The following is a 19365-nucleotide window of genomic DNA, read 5'->3' as shown; positions in this document are numbered from 1 at the left end:
TTGATGCATCAATCTGATTTGTTGCCATGGGTTACTGCCCATGAGCAAATTTGCCCAGTGTTGATAAATGAGCCCCACTGTTTACACTGCAAATAATTCACTGTATAATATAAAATGTCATTCCTGAAGCAGCAAGTGTATTTAGTTGTAATATTGGTGTGTAGGTGCATCTCAGCTCATTTTGCCTGGTCATGTGATTTCAGAAAGAGCCAGCACTTTAGGATGGAACTGCTTTCTGGCAGCCTGTTGTTTCTCCTACTCAATGTAACTGAATGTGTCTCAGTGGGACCTGGATTTTACTATTGAGTGTTGTTCTTAGATCTTGTGTTAGGGAGCTGTTATCTGGTTACCTTCCCATTGTTATTTTGTTAGGCAGCTATTGATAAAACGCCAACTTGCAGTAAAGAGTGACTAAAGTTTATCAGAGCACAAGTCACATGACTGAGGGCAGCTGGGAAATTGACAATATGTCTAGCCCCATGTCAAATTTTAAAATTAAATATAAAAAAATCTGTTTGCTCTTTTGAGAAATGGATTTCAGTGCAGAATTCTGCTGGAGCAGCACTATTAACTGATGTGTTTTGAATAAAACATTTTTCCCCATGACAGTATCCCTTTAAGGTGCCGGGAGTATCACACAGGTGTATTTACACAGGGCGGGACCTTCCATGATCTTTATTATGGTTCAGCTCTTTCTATAGAGATTCAGGCTGCCCCTGTGCCAAATACCTGCATTGTTAGGTCACGTAGGGGTTCCTTTAAAGGGTAAGTTCACCTTTACAGAAACTGTTGTTATGGCATAGATGAGCCTATTCTAAGCAAAAACCTCCAGAAGTAAAAAGTCAAGACCAACTGCAATCATCCGTGCGTTATACAAGAAAAGTTTCTTTTCAGGTGAACTACCTTCTTTAAAGGGGAAGTCACACCGTATAAACGTTGAAGGGTTCTCACTGCTGATTTAAATAAAGCTCTCATATTTCTGGGAGATTCCTCTCAGGTTGAAGCAGCAGCTTGACCTTTCCCATCTAACAACTATTATTCCTTATTAAGCTGTCTGGCTGCACAGAAATCAGTGCAGCCAGCGGCACATATTAACCAGGGGGGCAAATGGTACAAGCCACCGGGGGTGTAGGACAGAGAGACTAATTAGCAGGAGAAACAATAGGCAGTGGTAATTAATAGTCTGATTATTACTAGAGTGAGGAAGAATCACTGGCCAGTATTGGCTACTAGTCTGGGGGAAAGTTACTAGTCACTGGTAGCTACTAAATAGTGGGAGCTACAGTACTGGTCTCAGCAGAAGTTACTAGCGAGTGGCAAGTTATTACTCGGTGGGATTTATTATGCTGAGTTACTAGTTATTAATAGTTACTAGTCAGTGGAAATTACTAGCTTGAAGAAAATTTACTAGTAATTAGTACTTACTAATCGAGGTGAATTACTGTCCTTGCCCCAGGAGCTTACAATCTAAGGTCCCTATCACAGTCACACACAAAAGGGTCAGTTTTATTAGGTGTCTGTATGTATTTGGGGTGTAAGAGGTGTTGCGCCCCAATAAGTCTGCCCCGGTTTGTGCAGTGAGGAGTGAAGTGATTCCAGTAGAGAGAGAGGGGGGTCAGGGCTGTGTTTTGGGGGGTCCTTGCTGGATCACCCCCAAAACTCACGGCTGAGTCACAATGCAACAAGCTGCATCCCAGCGTGAAATCCGATTGGTCTTTCTCAATCACAACTTCATTAGGGGACAGTGGGGCGTAACGTGTGCCTAATCCACTGCTCAATTTCACACTCTATTTGGGCTGTGAGTCGCCCCCACTGTTCCCCTCAGCGATGCTCAGATACAAGGAACGAGCAGCAAAGCCATTGGGAGTCACATCTTGGCAAACCGGCATCTTAAACCTGAAATCTCTACATTGGCCCCGGGGCCCCTTCTTCCATTCCACTGGCCCCTCACAAACCAATGAACCATTTGAGAAGAGACTGGAAAGGGTCAAAGTTTTTCGGGGAATCTCAAAAATGCCTGGGTCGCTACTCTTCAGTTTTGGCAGTTGCTAGGAACAGATTGAATACAACTGGAGCCATAATGTGCCGGAATAAACTATATCCATATGTAGAGTAGAACTGCAGCCAAATAGTAATTCTGCCTGTCTTTTCCTATTGTTAATCCTCTGGGTGAGAAACGCCTGCGATTAGACAGCTGCACTCACCCCTCTCCCCAAATACACATAACCTGCACCCTCATTGTAGCAAACAGAGGTTATGAGATATCCCTCCCCACACATTCACTAAATATTCATTACTAGTCTGTGCAGAGAGTGAAGCTGTGTCTATAGTAACCTTGGGCAAGGGAGTGTGACTGTGGGATAGCAGGTATAGTAGGGAGAGATGGTGTCTATAGTAACAGTGGATAATAGTCTCTGGGAAGGGAGTGTGACTGTGGGATAGCAGGTATAGTAGGGAGAGATGTGTCTATAGTAACAGTGGGATAATAGTCTCTGGGAAGGGAGTGTGGGATAGCAGGTATAGTAGGGAGAGATGGTGTCTATAGTAACAGTGGATAATAGTCTCTGGGAAGGGAGTGTGACTGTGGGATAGCAGGTATAGTAGGGAGAGATGGTGCCTATAGTAACTGGGATAATAGTCTCTGGGAAGGGAGTGTGACTGTGGGATAGCAGGTATAGTAGGGAGAGATGTGTCTATAGTAACAGTGGGATAATAGTCTCTGGGAAGGGAGTGTGACTGTGGGATAGCAGGTATAGTAGGGAGAGATGGTGTCTATAGTAACAGTGTATAATAGTCTCTGGGAAGGGAGTGTGACTGTGGGATAGCAGGTATAGTAGGGAGAGATGGTGCCTATAGTAACAGTGGATAATAGTCTCTGGGAAGGGAGTGTGACTGTGGGATAGCAGGTATAGTAGGGAGAGATGGTGCCTATAGTAACAGTGGATAATAGTCTCTGGGAAGGGAGTGTGACTGTGGGATAGCAGGTATAGTAGGGAGAGATGGTGTCTATAGTAACAGTGGATAATAGTCTCTGGGAAGGGAGTGTGACTGTGGGATAGCAGGTATAGTAGGGAGAGATGGTGCCTATAGTAACAGTGGATAATAGTCTCTGGGAAGGGATTGTGACTGTGGGATAGCAGGTATAGTAGGGAGAGATGGTGTCTATAGTAACAGTGGATAATAGTCTCTGGGAAGGGAGTGTGACTGTAGGATAGCAGGTATAGTAGGGAGAGATGGTGTCTATAGTAACAGTGGATAATAGTCTCTGGGAAGGGAGTGTGACTGTGGGATAGCAGGTATAGTAGGGAGAGATGGTGTCTATAGTAAAAGTGGGATAATACTCTCTGGGAAGGGAGAGTAACTGTGGGATAGCAGGTATAGTAGGGAGAGATGGTGCCTATAGTAACAGTGGATAATACTCTCTGGGAAGGGAGTGTAACTGTGGGATAGCAGGTATAGTAGGGAGAGATGGTGCCTATAGTAACAGTGGATAATAGTCTCTGGGAAGGGAGTGTGACTGTGGGATAGCAGGTATAGTAGGGAGAGATGGTGTCTATAGTAAAAGTGGGATAATACTCTCTGGGAAGGGAGTGTAACTGTGGGATAGCAGGTATAGTAGGGAGAGATGGTGCCTATAGTAACAGTGGATAATAGTCTCTGGGAAGGGAGTGTGACGGTGGGATAGCAGGTATAGTAGGGAGAGATGGTGCCTATAGTAACAGTGGATAATAGTCTCTGGGAAGGGAGTGTGACTGTGGGATAGCAGGTATAGTAGGGAGAGATGGTGCCTATAGTAAAAGTGGATAATAGTCTCTGGGAAGGGAGTGTGACTGTGGGATAGCAGGTATAGTAGGGAGAGATGGTGCCTATAGTAACAGTGGATAATAGTCTCTGGGAAGTGAGTGTGACTGTGGGATAGCAGGTATAGTAGGGAGAGATGGTACCTATAGTAACAGTAGATAATAGTCTCTGGGAAGGGAGTGTGACTGTGGGATAGCAGGTATAGTAGGGAGAGATGGTGCCTATAGTAACAGTGGATAATAGTCTCTGGGAAGGGAGTGTGACTGTGGGATAGCAGGTATAGTAGGGAGAGATGTGTCTATAGTAACAGTGGATAATAGTCTCTGGGAAGGGAGTGTGACTGTGGGATAGCAGGTATAGTAGGGAGAGGTGTGTCTATAGTAACAGTGGATAATAGTCTCTGGGAAGGGAGTGTGACTGTGGGATAGCAGGTATAGTAGGGAGAGATGGTGTCTATAGTAACAGTGGGATAATAGTCTCTGGGAAGGGAGTGTGACTGTGGGATAGCAGGTATAGTAGGGAGAGATGTGTCTATAGTAACAGTAGATAATAGTCTCTGGGAAGGGAGTGTGACTGTGGGATAGCAGGTATAGTAGGGAGAGATGTGTCTATAGTAACAGTGGATAATAGTCTCTGGGAAGGGAGTGTGACTGTGGGATAGCAGGTATAGTAGGGAGAGATGGTGCCTATAGTAACAGTGGATAATAGTCTCTGGGAAGGGAGTGTGACTGTGGGATAGCAGGTATAGTAGGGAGAGATGGTGCCTATAGTAACAGTGGATAATAGTCTCTGGGAAGGGAGTGTGACTGTGGGATAGCAGGTATAGTAGGTAGAGATGGTGTCTATAGTAACAGTGGGATAATAGTCTCTGGGAAGGGAGTGTGACTGTGGGATAGCAGGTATAGTAGGGAGAGATGTGTCTATAGTAACAGTAGATAATAGTCTCTGGGAAGGGAGTGTGACTGTGGGATAGCAGGTATAGTAGGGAGAGATGTGTCTATAGTAACAGTGGATAATAGTCTCTGGGAAGGGAGTGTGACTGTGGGATAGCAGGTATAGTAGGGAGAGATGGTGCCTATAGTAACAGTGGATAATAGTCTCTGGGAAGGGAGTGTGACTGTGGGATAGCAGGTATAGTAGGGAGAGATATTATATGTATGTATCATAAAACTTATCTCAGTCCCAGTCTCTACTACCCCCCAACCAGTTGTGGTTAAACTACATCTCCCAGCATGCCCTGTTAGTGTCTATACCCAGCTGGTAGGACTTAGAGGCCAGACAGTGAATTTCGAGTGCGTGTGGATTTGGAAAAGGAAAAAAAAAAAGAAATAGAAAAGAAAGATGTTTGGGGAGTCGTTGGCAGATTCCATGAGCAGACGGAGAATGAGTCACTCTGGAATCTAAAGAGACTTTGTGCTCAGCTCTCGTTTAGTTCACAAGATTCTGGTTTCTTTAAACCCAAACGCTGTTTTATTTGTCCCCCTTTTCTGCAACAACCAGGCGAATCCCACAAGGAGAATCCTTACGAAGATGTGGATCTGAAAGGGAGGCACTTGAGTCGGAAGTCTCAGCCGTCCCCTGACAGTTGCAGGGAGACCCCCAGCAGGATGTGGCGGTTGCAGGAGCGGATGTACACCTCCCCCACCCAGGTAGGACCCCGCTGTGCTGCCAGAGTTTTGGGGTCCATATAGAACTTGCTGGAAGTGACATAAATAGATGTTACTGGGCCCCACAGGAAATTAGTTTTAGGGCCCCCAAAACTTCCAGGGGGTGATTAGTTTTACCAGTATATATTGTAATTGCATAGGAATTGCAGTCTCATAGTGACACCTCTAATTATCCCACATAAATCATAACACTTTGCTCTTTTTCTGTTCCTCCCAAAAGCTCCCCACAAAGGGCAGTAGCCAGTCCTTACGGATTGGAAGCCAGGCGGAGCGAAAAAGTCGCCATGTGCCGCGATTGCCCAAGCGCCACAGTCATGATGACATGTTGTTACTGGCCCAGCTAGCCATCCCGCCATCTCCATCCAGCCTGAATGACGACAGTCTGAGTACAACTAGCGGGATGCTGTCCACACGCAGGTCAAGGAGGATCCCCAAGGTAAAAAAACACAGCCAGGGACCCCCAAAATTTAGTAAGTTTACTTTTACTGCACAATCTCCTTTAAAAAAGCGATTCTCATTTACATACCCTGTAAAATTCCATTAAAATGTTCTAGTCCCACCCACTGCTTGAGTCACAGACTCCCAGCTCTTCCACCCTGTAAGCTTTTAGTAGTGTTCTAGTCCCACCCACTGCTTGAGTCACAGACTCCCTACTCCTCCCCCTGTAAGCTTCCATCAGAATGTTCTAGTCCCACCCACTGCTTGAGTCACAGACTCCCTGTTCCCCCCCCTGTAAACATTTATGATTGTTCTAGTCCCACCCACTGCTTGAGTCACAGACTCCCTGCCCCTCCCCCGTAAGCTTCCATCAGAATGTTCTAGTCCCACCTACTGGTTGGTTTACAGACTCCCAGTCTCTCACCCTGTAAGGTTTTTTAAGACTGTTCTAGTCCCACCCACTGCTTGAGTCACAGACTCCCTGCACCTCCACCTGTAAGCTTCCATCAGTGTTCTAGTCCCACCCACTGCTTGTGTCACAGGCTCCCTGCTCCTCCTCCTGTAAACTTTTATGATTGTTCTAGTCCCACCCACTGCTTGAGTCACAGACTCCCTGCCCCTCCCCCGTAAGCTTCCATCAGAATGTTCTAGTCCCACCCACTGCTTGAGTCATAGACTCCCAGTCTCTCACACTGTAAGCTTTTTTTGAGTGTTCTAGTCCCACCCACTGCTTGAGTCACAGACTCCCTGCTCCTCCCCCATAAGCTTCCATCAGAGTGTTCTAGTCCCACCCACTGCTTGAGTCACAGACTCCCTGCCCCTCCTCGATTGCCTTCAGTTTCCATACACAGTACAATCATCCGAAGGTTCAGGCCTCTTGGGAAATTTGGTGAAATTCACGTGGCCCCTAATATTTCTGCACAGCCATGGGACCACACCTCCTGTAAATGTGGCCAAAACCCCACTCCAATCAGAAAGAGGTGCTGCAGCTGCTACAGATTTTAACCCCTGCAAATCTCTCCTTCCCAAAGCTGGTGCAGAGGATCAACTCCATCTACAGCGCAAAGCGGGGCAAGAAGCGCCTCAAGAAACTGTCCATGTCCAACCTGGAGACTGCGTCATTGCGAGGTACGGTGATCAGCACCCCAAAATTGTCCTCTGCAGCCCTTGTGGGCATTTACAATAAATCACTGCTTGCCAATGATTTGGCTTTTCTATCTGGGGTTCATGCTCTATGCCGGGGGGTGCACAGCATGAGTCATATTTTCAGAAACTGTAACAATTTCCGTAACGTAAAGCACATTTTGTCTTTCTGCGCAGATGAAAACAGCGAGAGCGAAAGCGACTCGGACGACAGGTTCAAAGGTGAGACGATGGGGTCCAGTTTAAAGGGGAGGTTCAATAGAACAGTTACAATGTAATAAATGCCTCTTGGGTAACACTGACTCCTCTTCCTCCACCTCCAGCCCACACACAGCGCCTGGTTCATATCCAGTCCATGCTGAAGCGGGCGCCCAGTTACCGGACCCTGGAGCTGGAACTCATTGAGTGGCAGGAGAGGGAGCTGTTCGAGTATTTCGTGGTCGTGTCGATGAAGAAGAAACCCATGAAAAACACGTATATCCCAGAAGTGACGTATCAGTTCCCCAAGGTGCGCCACGTACACTGTAACTAACACCTGTACTGCTGGTCCTGACTGCATGTACCATTGCAACAATGTAGCATCACTGGGCCCTCCTCTAGCCGAGACCTCACTTCCCACAATGAATTGCGTGTTCTATGTAACAAACGTGAAAACCATTGAAATGTGCAATTAGAAAGTTGCTTAGAATTACATTTCCTTTGGGTTTACTTCCCCTTTACCTGCTAAATGCCCCGCCCCCTCTGTACTTTATCCCTGTGCACTGCCCTGTTACTAAGTGAGTGTTCCTTACTCATAGTTAGAGAGGCAGACGAAGCAGGTGCGAGAGGCGGAGGAACGCCTTAAAGCCATCCCCCAGTTCTGCTTCCCCGACGCACGTGATTGGACGCCGGTGTCGGAATATAGCAGGTAAGTGCGTCTCTTGCTGATGCGCCGACCGACCTTCTGACTATAATCAGCACCAGGATATTTCTGCTTCAACCGACAGCTGGTTCCTATTTGCCTGTTTGTGCTGGAATGTTCGATTGTCTCGCAAAACAATGGAAATATTCGCAGCCCGGGAGCCAATCCCTGCTCAGAACATAAGCTCCAATCAGCCCACAGTCGCTCGCTCCCGCACCCCTTGCACCAACCTGCACCCCACTTTACTCTGTATTTATGGGATCTTCATACTGAGAAATAGTGATGGGTGAATTTATTTGGCAGGTGTGAATTTGCGGCAAATTCGTGAAATAGCAGCTAAAATTCGCCAGCGAATTTTCACCGGTGTCAATTTTGACCAGCGATAATTTACCGTTGGCTTTAATGCAATTGGATAAAATAGCCAAATTGTCGCCGGCGCCGATTTTGACACCCACTAATTGACGCCGGCAGAAAAACTTGCATTGCGCAAATCTTTTGCGAATTTCGTGGGAGATTCGCTCATTTTTAATGAAATGGGGCAAATTAGCCCATCACTACTGAGAAATTCAAATTACCCCTGTCACAATGCATGGAATGCCACTATTGGTTATTGAGATATGCAAATCACTGACCAATCATTTGCTTCCTCCTTACAGCGAGACCTTTTCCTTCATGCTCACTGGAGAAGACGGAAGCCGGAGGTTCGGATACTGCCGACGATTGTTGGTGAGACTAAAATGAAAACATTTGATTCAGCCAGGGATTTATTAATAGGGCAGAGAGCTTCCTCATTGGACCAAACGCTGATATCCACATTGACCATTGGTTTTCGCAAATCTGTCCTTTATTATAAGGTGTCATATGTGCCCCTCACCTTCCCCTCTGTCAGGGCAGGGTCCATCTGTGGTTCCCATTCTGTATGTGCTCCTCACCTTCCCCTCTGTCTGGGCAGGCTCCATCTGTGGTTCCCATTCTGTATGTGCTCCTCACCTTCCCCTCTGTCTGGGCAGGGTCCATCTGTGGTTCCTTATTCTGTATGTGCTTCTCACCTTCCCCTCTGTCTGGGCAGGCTCCATCTGTGGTTCCTCATTCTGTATGTGCCCCTCACCTTCCCCTCTGTCTGGGCAGGCTCCATCTGTGGTTCCCATTCTGTATGTGCTTCTCACCTTCCCCTCTCTCTGGGCAGGGTCCATCTGTGGTTCCTTTTTCTGTATGTGTCCCTCAACTTCCCCTCTGTCTGGGCAGGGTCCATCTGTGGTTCCTTATTCTGTATGTGCTCCTCACCTTCCCCTCTGTCTGGGCAGGGTCCATCTGTGGTTCCCATTCTGTATGTGCTCCTCACCTTCCCCTCTGTCTGGGCAGGCTCCATCTGTGGTTCCCATTCTGTATGTGCTCCTCACCTTCCCCTCTGTCTGGGCAGGGTCCATCTGTGGTTCCTTATTCTGTATGTGCTTCTCACCTTCCCCTCTGTCTGGGCAGGCTCCATCTGTGGTTCCTTATTCTGTATGTGCTCCTCACCTTCCCCTCTGTCTGGGCAGGGTCCATCTGTGGTTCCCATTCTGTATGTGCTCCTCACCTTCCCCTCTGTCTGGGCAGGCTCCATCTGTGGTTCCCATTCTGTATGTGCTCCTCACCTTCCCCTCTGTCTGGGCAGGGTCCATCTGTGGTTCCTTATTCTGTATGTGCTTCTCACCTTCCCCTCTGTCTGGGCAGGCTCCATCTGTGGTTCCTCATTCTGTATGTGCCCCTCACCTTCCCCTCTGTCTGGGCAGGCTCCATCTGTGGTTCCCATTCTGTATGTGCTTCTCACCTTCCCCTCTGTCTGGGCAGGGTCCATCTGTGGTTCCTTTTTCTGTATGTGTCCCTCAACTTCCCCTCTGTCTGGGCAGGGTCCATCTGTGGTTCCTCATTCTGTATGTGCCCCTTACCTTCCCCCTCTGTCTGGGCAGGGTCCAACTGTGGTTCCTTATTCTGTATGTGTCCCTCAACTTCCCCTCTGTCTGGGCAGGCTCCATCTGTGGTTCCTCATTCTGTATTTACCCCTCACCTTCCCCTCTGTCTGGGCAGGCTCAATCTGTGGTTCCTTATTCTGTATGTGCCCCTCACCTTCCCGTCTGTCTGGGCAGGGTCCATCTGTGGTTCCCATTCTGTATGTGCTCCTCACCTTCCCCTCTGTCTGGGCAGGCTCAATCTGTGGTTCCTTATTCTGTATGTGCCCCTCACCTTCCCCTCTGTCTGGGCAGGCTCCATCTGTGGTTCCCATTCTGTATGTGCTCCTCACCTTCCCCTCTGTCTGGGCAGGCTCCATCTGTGGTTCCCATTCTGTATGTGCTCCTCACCTTCCCCTCTGTCTGAGCAGGCTCCATCTGTGGTTCCCATTCTGTATGTGCTCCTCACCTTCCCCTCTGTCTGGGCAGGCTCCATCTGTGGTTCCCATTCTGTATGTGCTCCTCACCTTCCCCTCTGTCTGAGCAGGCTCCATCTGTGGTTCCCATTCTGTATGTGCTCCTCACCTTCCCCTCTGTCTGGGCAGGGTCCATCTGTGGTTCCTTATTCTGTATGTGTCCCTCAACTTCCCCTCTGTCTGGGCAGGGTCCATCTGTGGTTCCTCATTCTGTATGTGCCCCTTACCTTCCCCCTCTGTCTGGGCAGGGTCCATCTGTGGTTCCTTATTCTGTATGTGTCCCTCAACTTCCCCTCTGTCTGGGCAGGGTCCATCTGTGGTTCCTCATTCTGTATGTGCCCCTCACCTTCCCCTCTGTCTGGACAGGCTCCATCTGTGGTTCCTCATTCTGTATGTGCCCCTTACCTTCCCCCTCTGTCTGGGCAGGGTCCATCTGTGGTTCCTTATTCTGTATGTGTCCCTCAACTTCCCCTCTGTCTGGGCAGGCTCCATCTGTGGTTCCTCATTCTGTATGTGCCCCTCACCTTCTCCTCTGTCTGGGCAGGGTCCATCTGTGGTTCCTCATTCTGTATGTGCCCCTCACCTTCCCCTCTGTCTGGGCCGGGTCCATCTGTGGTTCCTCATTCTGTATGTGCCCCTCACCTTCTCCTCTGTCTGGGCAGGGTCCATCTGTGGTTCCTCATTCTGTATGTGCCCCTCACCTTCCCCCCTGTCTGGGCAGGATCCATCTGTGGTTCCTTATTGTGTATGTGCCCCTCACCTTCCCCTCTGTCTGGGCAGGGTCCATCTGTGGTTCCTCATTCTGTATGTGCCCCTCACCTTCCCCTCTGTCTGGGCAGGGTCCATCTGTGGTTCCTTATTGTGTATGTGCCCCTCACCTTCCCCTCTGTCTGGGCAGGGTCCATCTGTGGTTCCTCATTCTGTATGTGCCCCTCACATTCTCCTCTGTCTGGGCAGGCTCCATCTGGGGTTCCTCATTATGTGTATATATGATGGGTGGGGACGCTATAGGTAAGAATTGGCAGTTAGTCTGTTTGGAGGTGCGCTCCTCTTCCTCGGGCTACACAGTTGATAGGTGCATTATATTTATAGGGCTGTACCATGTGTTGCTGCAGGGGAGATGAGCTCATTTCACTGGATTCTGTTCAGTCAAGTTTTGTGCACGTTGAGGTGTATTTGAATATGTCATCCCCTAGTGGTGGGAGCTGGGAACAGGTTTCTTTCTCTCTCTCTACAGCGCCACCTAGTGGTGTGAGTAATTGGAAACGGTCAACTTAATCCACTTCCATTTCTTTTTGGTAAACAAATTCTGTGTTGAAATCTAGACAGTGAGTGTGATGCAATTGTGTGTTTGTGTCCCATTCTGATTAATTACTGTGTGTACTAATCGCTAAAATAAGCAATGCTTTTATTGTGTGTGTGTAGCATAGTCAGATTCAGATTTTTTCATATTTGTATTTATACATATGGGAGAAGGAGGTGCCATATTGATTCCCTTAGACAGTACAGTATGAGGGTATAGCTTATTGTGTGCCCAGAACATTCCTTCTCTGTATATTTGTATTTATACATATGGGAGGAGGGAGGTGCCATATTGATTCCCTTAGACAGTACAATATGAGGGTATAGCTTATTGTGTGCCCAGAACATTCCTTCTCTGTATATTTGTATTTATACATATGGGAGGAGGGAGGTGCCATATTGATTCCCTTAGACAGTACAGTATGAGGGTATAGCTTATTGTGTGCCCAGAACATTCCTTCTCTGTATATTTGTATTTATACATATGGGAGGAGGAGGTGCCATATTGATTCCCTTAGACAGTACAGTATGAGGGTATAGCTTATTGTGTGCCCAGAACATTCCTTCTCTGTATATTTGTATTTATACATATGGGAGGAGGAGGTGCCATATTGATTCCCTTAGACAGTACAGTATGAGGGTATAGCTTATTGTGTGCCCAGAACATTCCTTCTCTGTATATTTGTATTTATACATATGGGAGGAGGAGGTGCCATATTGATTCCCTTAGACAGTACAGTATGAGGGTATAGCTTATTGTGTGCCCAGAACATTCCTTCTCTGTATATTTGTATTTATACATATGGGAGGAGGAGGTGCCATATTGATTCCCTTAGACAGTACAGTATGAGGGTATAGCTTATTGTGTGCCCAGAACATTCCTTCTCTGTATATTTGTATTTATACATATGGGAGGAGGAGGTGCCATATTGATTCCCTTAGACAGTACAGTATGAAGGTATAGCTTATTGTGTGCCCAGAGCATTCCTTCCCCCTACTATAATGATGTTGGCCGGGCTGTGCCAGTGACTGGGTGCTGCTGGGCAGGCAGAGACGGGTTTCTGTTATTTCCGTGCGTCACAGGTTTGACTTGGTTCCAGGACAGGGATTTTATTGCACTGGCAAGTGGTCACATTACAGTCGTATAAATTGCCGGAGCCCAATAAAACTGTAACTCTCACACGTTACGGAGGCGTCGGATTAGCCGAGTTTATGAACCACTTCTGGGGAATTTTTGTGACGGCCCTTGAAATTCTGTTTCCTGCTGTTGGTGGCTTTTTTTTTTTAAATGCCGATTTTTCCATATTCTCACATAGACATTTTTTATGACGTGAAAACCTCCCCTGTCTGTGCCCTTCTGTCCTAACTACGAGACTCCCCCCCCAGTCGGGAAGATTTACCCTTTGCCTCCCCAATGTTTTTACCTCTTTGTCTTCCTCCAGCCCCACAGACTCAGGTGATTCTGAACATTAACCCTTGTGTCTATTAAAGAAAATAAAAAACTGACAACAGGAATAAATGAAATTACTGCTCGGCATTAATTTGATTTATTTTTTTAGTTTTCAAGATATTAGCAGTTTTTGCGGTACTGATATAATGAATTTGAGGCTGCAGCGCCACCTGCTGTTCATTTCAGCCAAAATGTATTGAGAAGTTTGTGACCTGCAGTAAATCCACCCAATCCGGTATTCCCGGGAGATGCAGAGCAACATGCGCTGCCCCAGTCCCTTCCTTCTTGGAATCGGGTTTCATTGGGCGAATTCCTGACCTCGCAGCGTTTATTGTCTCTGCACTTTAATGTGACCCAGGAATCTGGCGAGCGCAAGCTCTCGTTGCTGGTGGCGCTCCAAGACCCCTGGCACAGGCTCGGCATTCCTGCAGTTCTGACACAGAGAAGGTTTTTAACCAAATTACAACAAAGTGGATAGAATGGCGGTTTCCCGACCTAATATGGGCAAAAGCAGGGTCCCTGCGAGGCACAGGCCTGGGTGGATTGGGACAATAGGATTCGACTTGTTTCCATGGAGATCAGATTGGATTCCTCTACTGTGCCCAATGGCGGAGCCAGCAGGGTATTATAGTTTCCATAGGCCGAGAAGTTGTTGAACTACAGCTCCCAGCATTCCCTCAAAGCAGTTTTCCTCTGTGATATCTGCCTTACTATACACAATTACTAAAAAAGCTGCCCGTTACTGGCCCTTTAATGCACACGGCCTTCTGGGTACATGAGCTGACACTTTCTTTTTCTCTTTCAAGCCAAGCGGGAAAGGACCGCGGCTACCGGAAGTTTACTGTGTCATTAGCCGCCTCGGCTGCTTCGACCTCTTTTCCAAGGTATGGACAGGCGATATATATATATAAATATAATACACAAGAGCCATGAATATCCTGTAAATTACATCCTTATAAACGGTGAGTAGTGATGTCATCAGTTATAAACGGTTAGTTCTGATGTCATTTCTGTCACATGACTCACTAAAACGTGTATATTATAATAAATAATGTACCCCTTGTTGGAAAATATGAGGATATTAGAAGTTACCTCGGAGTTCCATGACCTGTATAACTCGGCCTTCCGCCTCGTATTTTTATATGGTCACGAAACTCCTCAGTGACTTATAATATCCTTATATTATACAATAGGGGGTACTTTATTCACTATATATTAACCCACCCCCTGCATAGCTAGTGAATGTAGATGCATGCTGCAGACTGCACTGATTCTAATTAGTACATGGATTTAATAAGTGTCCCGGGGTGGTAATGGGTAAAAGTAATTGGTTAATGCCTTTGACCCGAGGCCCTTGTAAGGCTGATCCTCCTGCAGGGAGTTATCAGGGCATCTTTTCTAAATGTCTCTACCCCTGGTGCCATAAAGGAACCTGCAGAACCCCAAGAAGTGGGCGTGTTTCTTCCCCTTTAAATTTTGCACCATTAGACCACAACGAGCAGAAGGAAGTAGTCTGCCCCTATGCTGTGATCACATCACAATAAAAATAATTTAAAAACCACAAGTAATAAAAAATGAAACCCAATTGCAAATTGTCTAAGAATTTCCCTCTGTACAGCTATTAACAGTTAATTCAAAAGGTGTAGAACTCCTTTAAGAGTTAGTTTAACTCTTTCCTTCCCAGTTTCATCCCTGTATAATGAGGTAATGGTATCATCCCTCCCCTTTTTAACCCTTCAGATCCTGGATGAGGTGGAGAGACGGCGCGGGATTTCGGCGGCGCTCGTGTACCCCTTCATGCGGAGTTTAATGGAGTCTCCATTCCCTGCGCCCGGAAAGACCATCCGCGTGAAAACCTTCCTGCCTGGCGCTGGAAATGAGGTGAGAGAACAAGGAATTCTTGGGAATGTGGAACTCCCTGCACCCTGCTCAGTTAGGTACCACTAAGGGTGGGAATACACATCCTGCACGCTGCGTCTGCATCCGACATTTCTATCTCTTACCCTATTTCTGTCGCATGCGTTTTGTCGGATCGCACCGAAAATGTCCGTGTAGTCCTATCCTAAGGCGTAACCGTGAGGGTCCCGGGAGTTTTCTTGATACATAGAGACCGTTTTTTGTTCCAGGTGATTGAGCTGCGCCGACCGATGGACTCGCGCCTGGAACACGTGGACTTCGAGTGCCTTTTCAGGTGCCTGAGCGTCCGACAAATCATCCGCATCTTCGCTTCGCTGCTCCTGGAGCGCAGAGTCATCTTCGTGGCAGAAAAGCTAAGGTACGGCCCCCCTGAAATGAAGATGAATGAATAATCCCCCGACCCCCCTATGCACCAGCGAGTGAAATGAATGAGTGATTGTGAGCTGGATGTTCACTAGTGGTGGCGCTGTTCTATTGCTGCCTATGGAAAGGATTCACTGGCTGCAGCAACAGGTGTAAAGCGGTACTGCAAGCCCAGGTTAATAATAGCCCAGGGTCCCAACAACTGAGGGTCTTGTCCCACCTGTGGCCCTCCAGCTCATAGACGGGGCCCTTATGTGAAGGTGCAGGTGGAATATTCGTCTCTCCGTGGGATTGCAGGGAGTTGCAAGTACATTATCAGCACCACACGTTGCCCATTCTTTTATCTGTTATTAGTGGCCCTGGGGCCCCACTGAGAGAAGCTCGGGGGTAATTATAGTCGACAGACAGACAGACAGACTGTTTGCTTTTGGGGCGATGCCTCAGTATCTCTTTACTCTGCTGGAATGATTTTATTATCCAGAGGCCCTGAGATCCCCCCGACTCCGCTAGGAGCCGACCCGAGGGGTAAAGTCAATATTTGTCCTTGTCCCTCACTCTGGCTCGGCTTTATCTCAATCACAACAGGAAAGAGAATGGGAACTGATGACTCAGTAAATTCTCCGCTTTTATTACCGTCTCTGAGGGTTGAGGGGGGCATCTCTGTGGATTGAGGGGGGCTCAGGACTGCACAGGGAGAATCATAGTTGTAACAGTTGGTCCAGGACTTGCAGTTTTGCAGTTGGTCACAGGCAGAAATCTCATTGGTTTACAGGATGGAGAAGAACTCTCCAGGGTTGGTAGTTTTCCAGCCAAATTAGGCTACTAATTTAAAGCTCAGGCAGGTTTTGAATCAACAAAAATCCACTATTTTGTGTTCGGCCGAACCCCTGAATCCTTCGCGAAAGATTCGGCCAAATACCAAACCGAATCCGAAGAGGGAAGAGGAAACATTTTTTAATTCCTTGTTTTGTGAGAAAAAGTCACAAGATTTCCCTGCATATGCAAATTAGGATTCTGATTCAGTTCGGCCGGGCAGAAGGATTCGGCCCGAATCCTGCGGAAAATGGCTGAATCCCGAACCGAATCCTGGATTCGGTGCATCCCTACAAACTAGCCAAGGTATGGATTTGGGCGACTTTTTGGGCCTTTTTGAAAAACCAGCCAAATTTTTTTCTTGCCCTAATGTGCGTCTCCCAATGCATGTTGGGTAATGTAGTTTTCGTCTAACAATTTGTGTTTTCGTCTAACAATCTGCCGACTGCCAAGTTGAATGTGAGACTACAATACCCAGCATGCAATGGGATTGACTTGTGTAGAAGTCGGGAGTTACCAGATTTTGGGCTCTGTCCCCCAGTCTCCCGTCACCCTCTTAATCATTCTCACGTTTTCCGGTGACTTTCCTCAATTTCAGACAATTTTGGGGCAAAAATCTGCTGGTCACCAAAATATCTAGAGGTCGAGCTGTTTTACTAATATTTATTTAAATTGTATATAAATTAGGCCTCATGGGGCCCAGGGCCTCCTCTGTAGTTATACCTGTGACAGGTGAATCTGTTCCATTTTGCTTCATGGAAAAATTTGAAAAAGCTAGTGTTGGGCTAGTGTTGGGCTAGTGTTGGGCTAGTGCTGGGCTAGTGTTGGGCTAGTGCTGGGCTGGTGTTGGGCTGGTGTTGGGCTAGTGCTGGGCTAGTGTTGGGCTAGTGCTGGGCTGGTGTTGGGCTGGTGTTGGGCTGGTGTTGGGCTAGTGCTGGGCTAGTGTTGGGCTGGTGTTGGGCTAGTGTTGGGCTAGTGCTGGGCTAGTGTTCGGCTGGTTTTGTAGCAAACGTTGGCTGGTTTTGAAAATGAGACCTGGCAACCCAGGAGCTCTCATAGTCTCATTGGTCACTGGCAGTAGGACAGGGCAGTACCAGTCTGTGGGCAGTGCCAGGCTGTGGGCAGTACCAGGCTGTGGGCAGTACCAGGCTGTGGGCAGTACCAGGCTGTGGGCAGTACCAGGCTGTGGGCAGTACCAGGCTGTGGGCAGTACCAGGCTGTGGGTATCTATTAAGCATCAGAAGCAGATGAGACAAGAGAGACATTAGGGAATAAGGGAATTGGGGACTTCATTGTTTTGACTTGAGATTTCCATTCTGATCTCACCCTCCTGGAACGTGAGAAAAACCACAATAAGGGAATCTCACCCTCACTGACCAGAATCCCATCCATCTCCATTAGTGACAAGTGCCCCCCATTGTGTCATGCCCCCCCCCAATGACACCGCAATGAATTCCTCCCAAATTCCTGACACATGAGTGTGAGGATTAGACCAAATGTTACACCCCCCCCCCAGCAACCCACAAACTGACCCCTCATAAACACTCAGACATCTCTCTACTTATGTGGCCCCTGAGGATTTGTTCCCCTTTAATAAATAATATTTTGCTCTTTCCAGACCCTTCAACATTGAAAGCCCATTATTTCCTAAAATATTCCTGCTGAATTGTACAGACTTTGAGCAAATTTAGGGGACTGTTCCTGCTGAATTGTGCTTAGTACAGGGAATACCTATGTACCATAGTTTTATGGGATCTCTCTGTACAGACTATGAGCAAACTTAGGGGACTGTTCCTGCTGAATTGTGCTTAGTACAGGGAATACCTATGCTGTCATAGTTTTATGGGATCTCTCTGTACAGACTATGAGCAAACTTAGGGACTGTTCCTGCTGAATTGTGCTTAGTACAGGGAATACCTATGCTGCCATAGTTTTATGGGATCTCTCTGTACAGACTTTGAGCAAATTTAGGGGACTGTTCCTGCTGAATTGTGCTTAGTACAGGGAATACCTATGTACCATAGTTTTATGGGATCTCTCTGTACAGACTATGAGCAAACTTAGGGGCTGTTCCTGCTGAATTGTGCTTAGTACAGGGAATACCTATGTGCCATAGTTTTATGGGATCTCTCTGTACAGACTATGAGCAAACTTAGGGGCTGTTCCTGCTGAATTGTGCTTAGTACAGGGGATACCTATGTGCCATAGTTTTATGGGATCTCTCTGTACAGACTATGAGCAAACTTAGGGGACTGTTCCTGCTGAATTGTGCTTAGTACAGGGGATACCTATGTGCCATAGTTTTATGGGATCTCTCTGTACAGACTATGAGCAAACTTAGGGGCTGTTCCTGCTGAATTGTGCTTAGTACAGGGAATACCTATACTGCCATAGTTTTATGGGATCTCTGTACAGACTATGAGCAAATGTAGAGGGCTGTTCCTGCTGAACTGTTAGTAGATAATACCAAGATGTAAGTTTGTTAGATATTATGGGAAATCACTAACCAGTCCTATGATGCAGTAGCTAAACATTACCTGAGCTCCTTTCCCTGACGCTGCACAATTAACTTTAGTTTCTGGGAAATTTGTTCTGGATAAAAACTATTCATATGTGGGTTGAAACCTCCCAAGGCGATTTATACTTCCTGTAGGATTTCAATCAAAACCACAGAATTGTCTCCAGATTTATAAAAGGGAGTTTTATATAGAAATTTGTCATCAGTAATCCGCTCAGCCCTGAGTCATAACCAGGTCATCGTACAGCAGAATGACATCATCAGTGTATTTAGTGCAGTGTTATTGGCTGTATCGTTATTTACCTGTCAGCTCAGAACACAGTTTAAATCCTTATCATTTACAGTAGGGGGTACATTATCCCTTATAATACATGAGTGATACTCAGAGTTCCCTGTATAACTCAGCCTGCAGCCTTGTGCCTTTATATGGTCACAGAACAACCCCTCAGTGACTTCTTATATCCTTATCATTTACAGTAGGGGGTACATTATCCCTTATAATACATGAGAGATACTCAGAGTTCCCTGTATAACTCAGCCTGCAGCCTTGTGCCTTTATATGGTCACAGAACAACCCCTCAGTGACTTCTAATATCCTTATCATTTACAGTAGGGGGTACATTATCCCTTATAATACATGAGTGATAC

General features: G+C 46.9%; 1 protein-coding gene across 2 annotated transcripts in view; it reads left to right on the top strand.

The window, feature by feature from the left end:
• Positions 1-19365, top strand: part of dennd2b.L (DENN domain containing 2B L homeolog) — a 71938-nt gene that overhangs the window by 46609 nt on the left and 5964 nt on the right. For both annotated transcript variants that reach the window (XM_041589691.1, XM_041589690.1), the window contains 10 exons: positions 5302-5450; positions 5689-5904; positions 6938-7034; positions 7227-7271; positions 7373-7557; positions 7847-7956; positions 8607-8676; positions 13913-13990; positions 14847-14987; positions 15233-15381. In XM_041589691.1, coding sequence (XP_041445625.1) covers positions 5302-5450; positions 5689-5904; positions 6938-7034; positions 7227-7271; positions 7373-7557; positions 7847-7956; positions 8607-8676; positions 13913-13990; positions 14847-14987; positions 15233-15381 — 1240 coding nt within the window. The remainder of the gene's footprint in view (positions 1-5301; positions 5451-5688; positions 5905-6937; positions 7035-7226; positions 7272-7372; positions 7558-7846; positions 7957-8606; positions 8677-13912; positions 13991-14846; positions 14988-15232; positions 15382-19365) is intronic.

The sequence above is a fragment of the Xenopus laevis genome, chromosome 4L (assembly GCF_017654675.1).
Source record: "Xenopus laevis strain J_2021 chromosome 4L, Xenopus_laevis_v10.1, whole genome shotgun sequence".
Lineage (NCBI taxonomy): Eukaryota > Metazoa > Chordata > Amphibia > Anura > Pipidae > Xenopus > Xenopus laevis.
The sequence above is the reverse complement of the archived record's forward strand: the minus strand, read 5'-3'. Positions and strand labels throughout refer to the sequence as shown.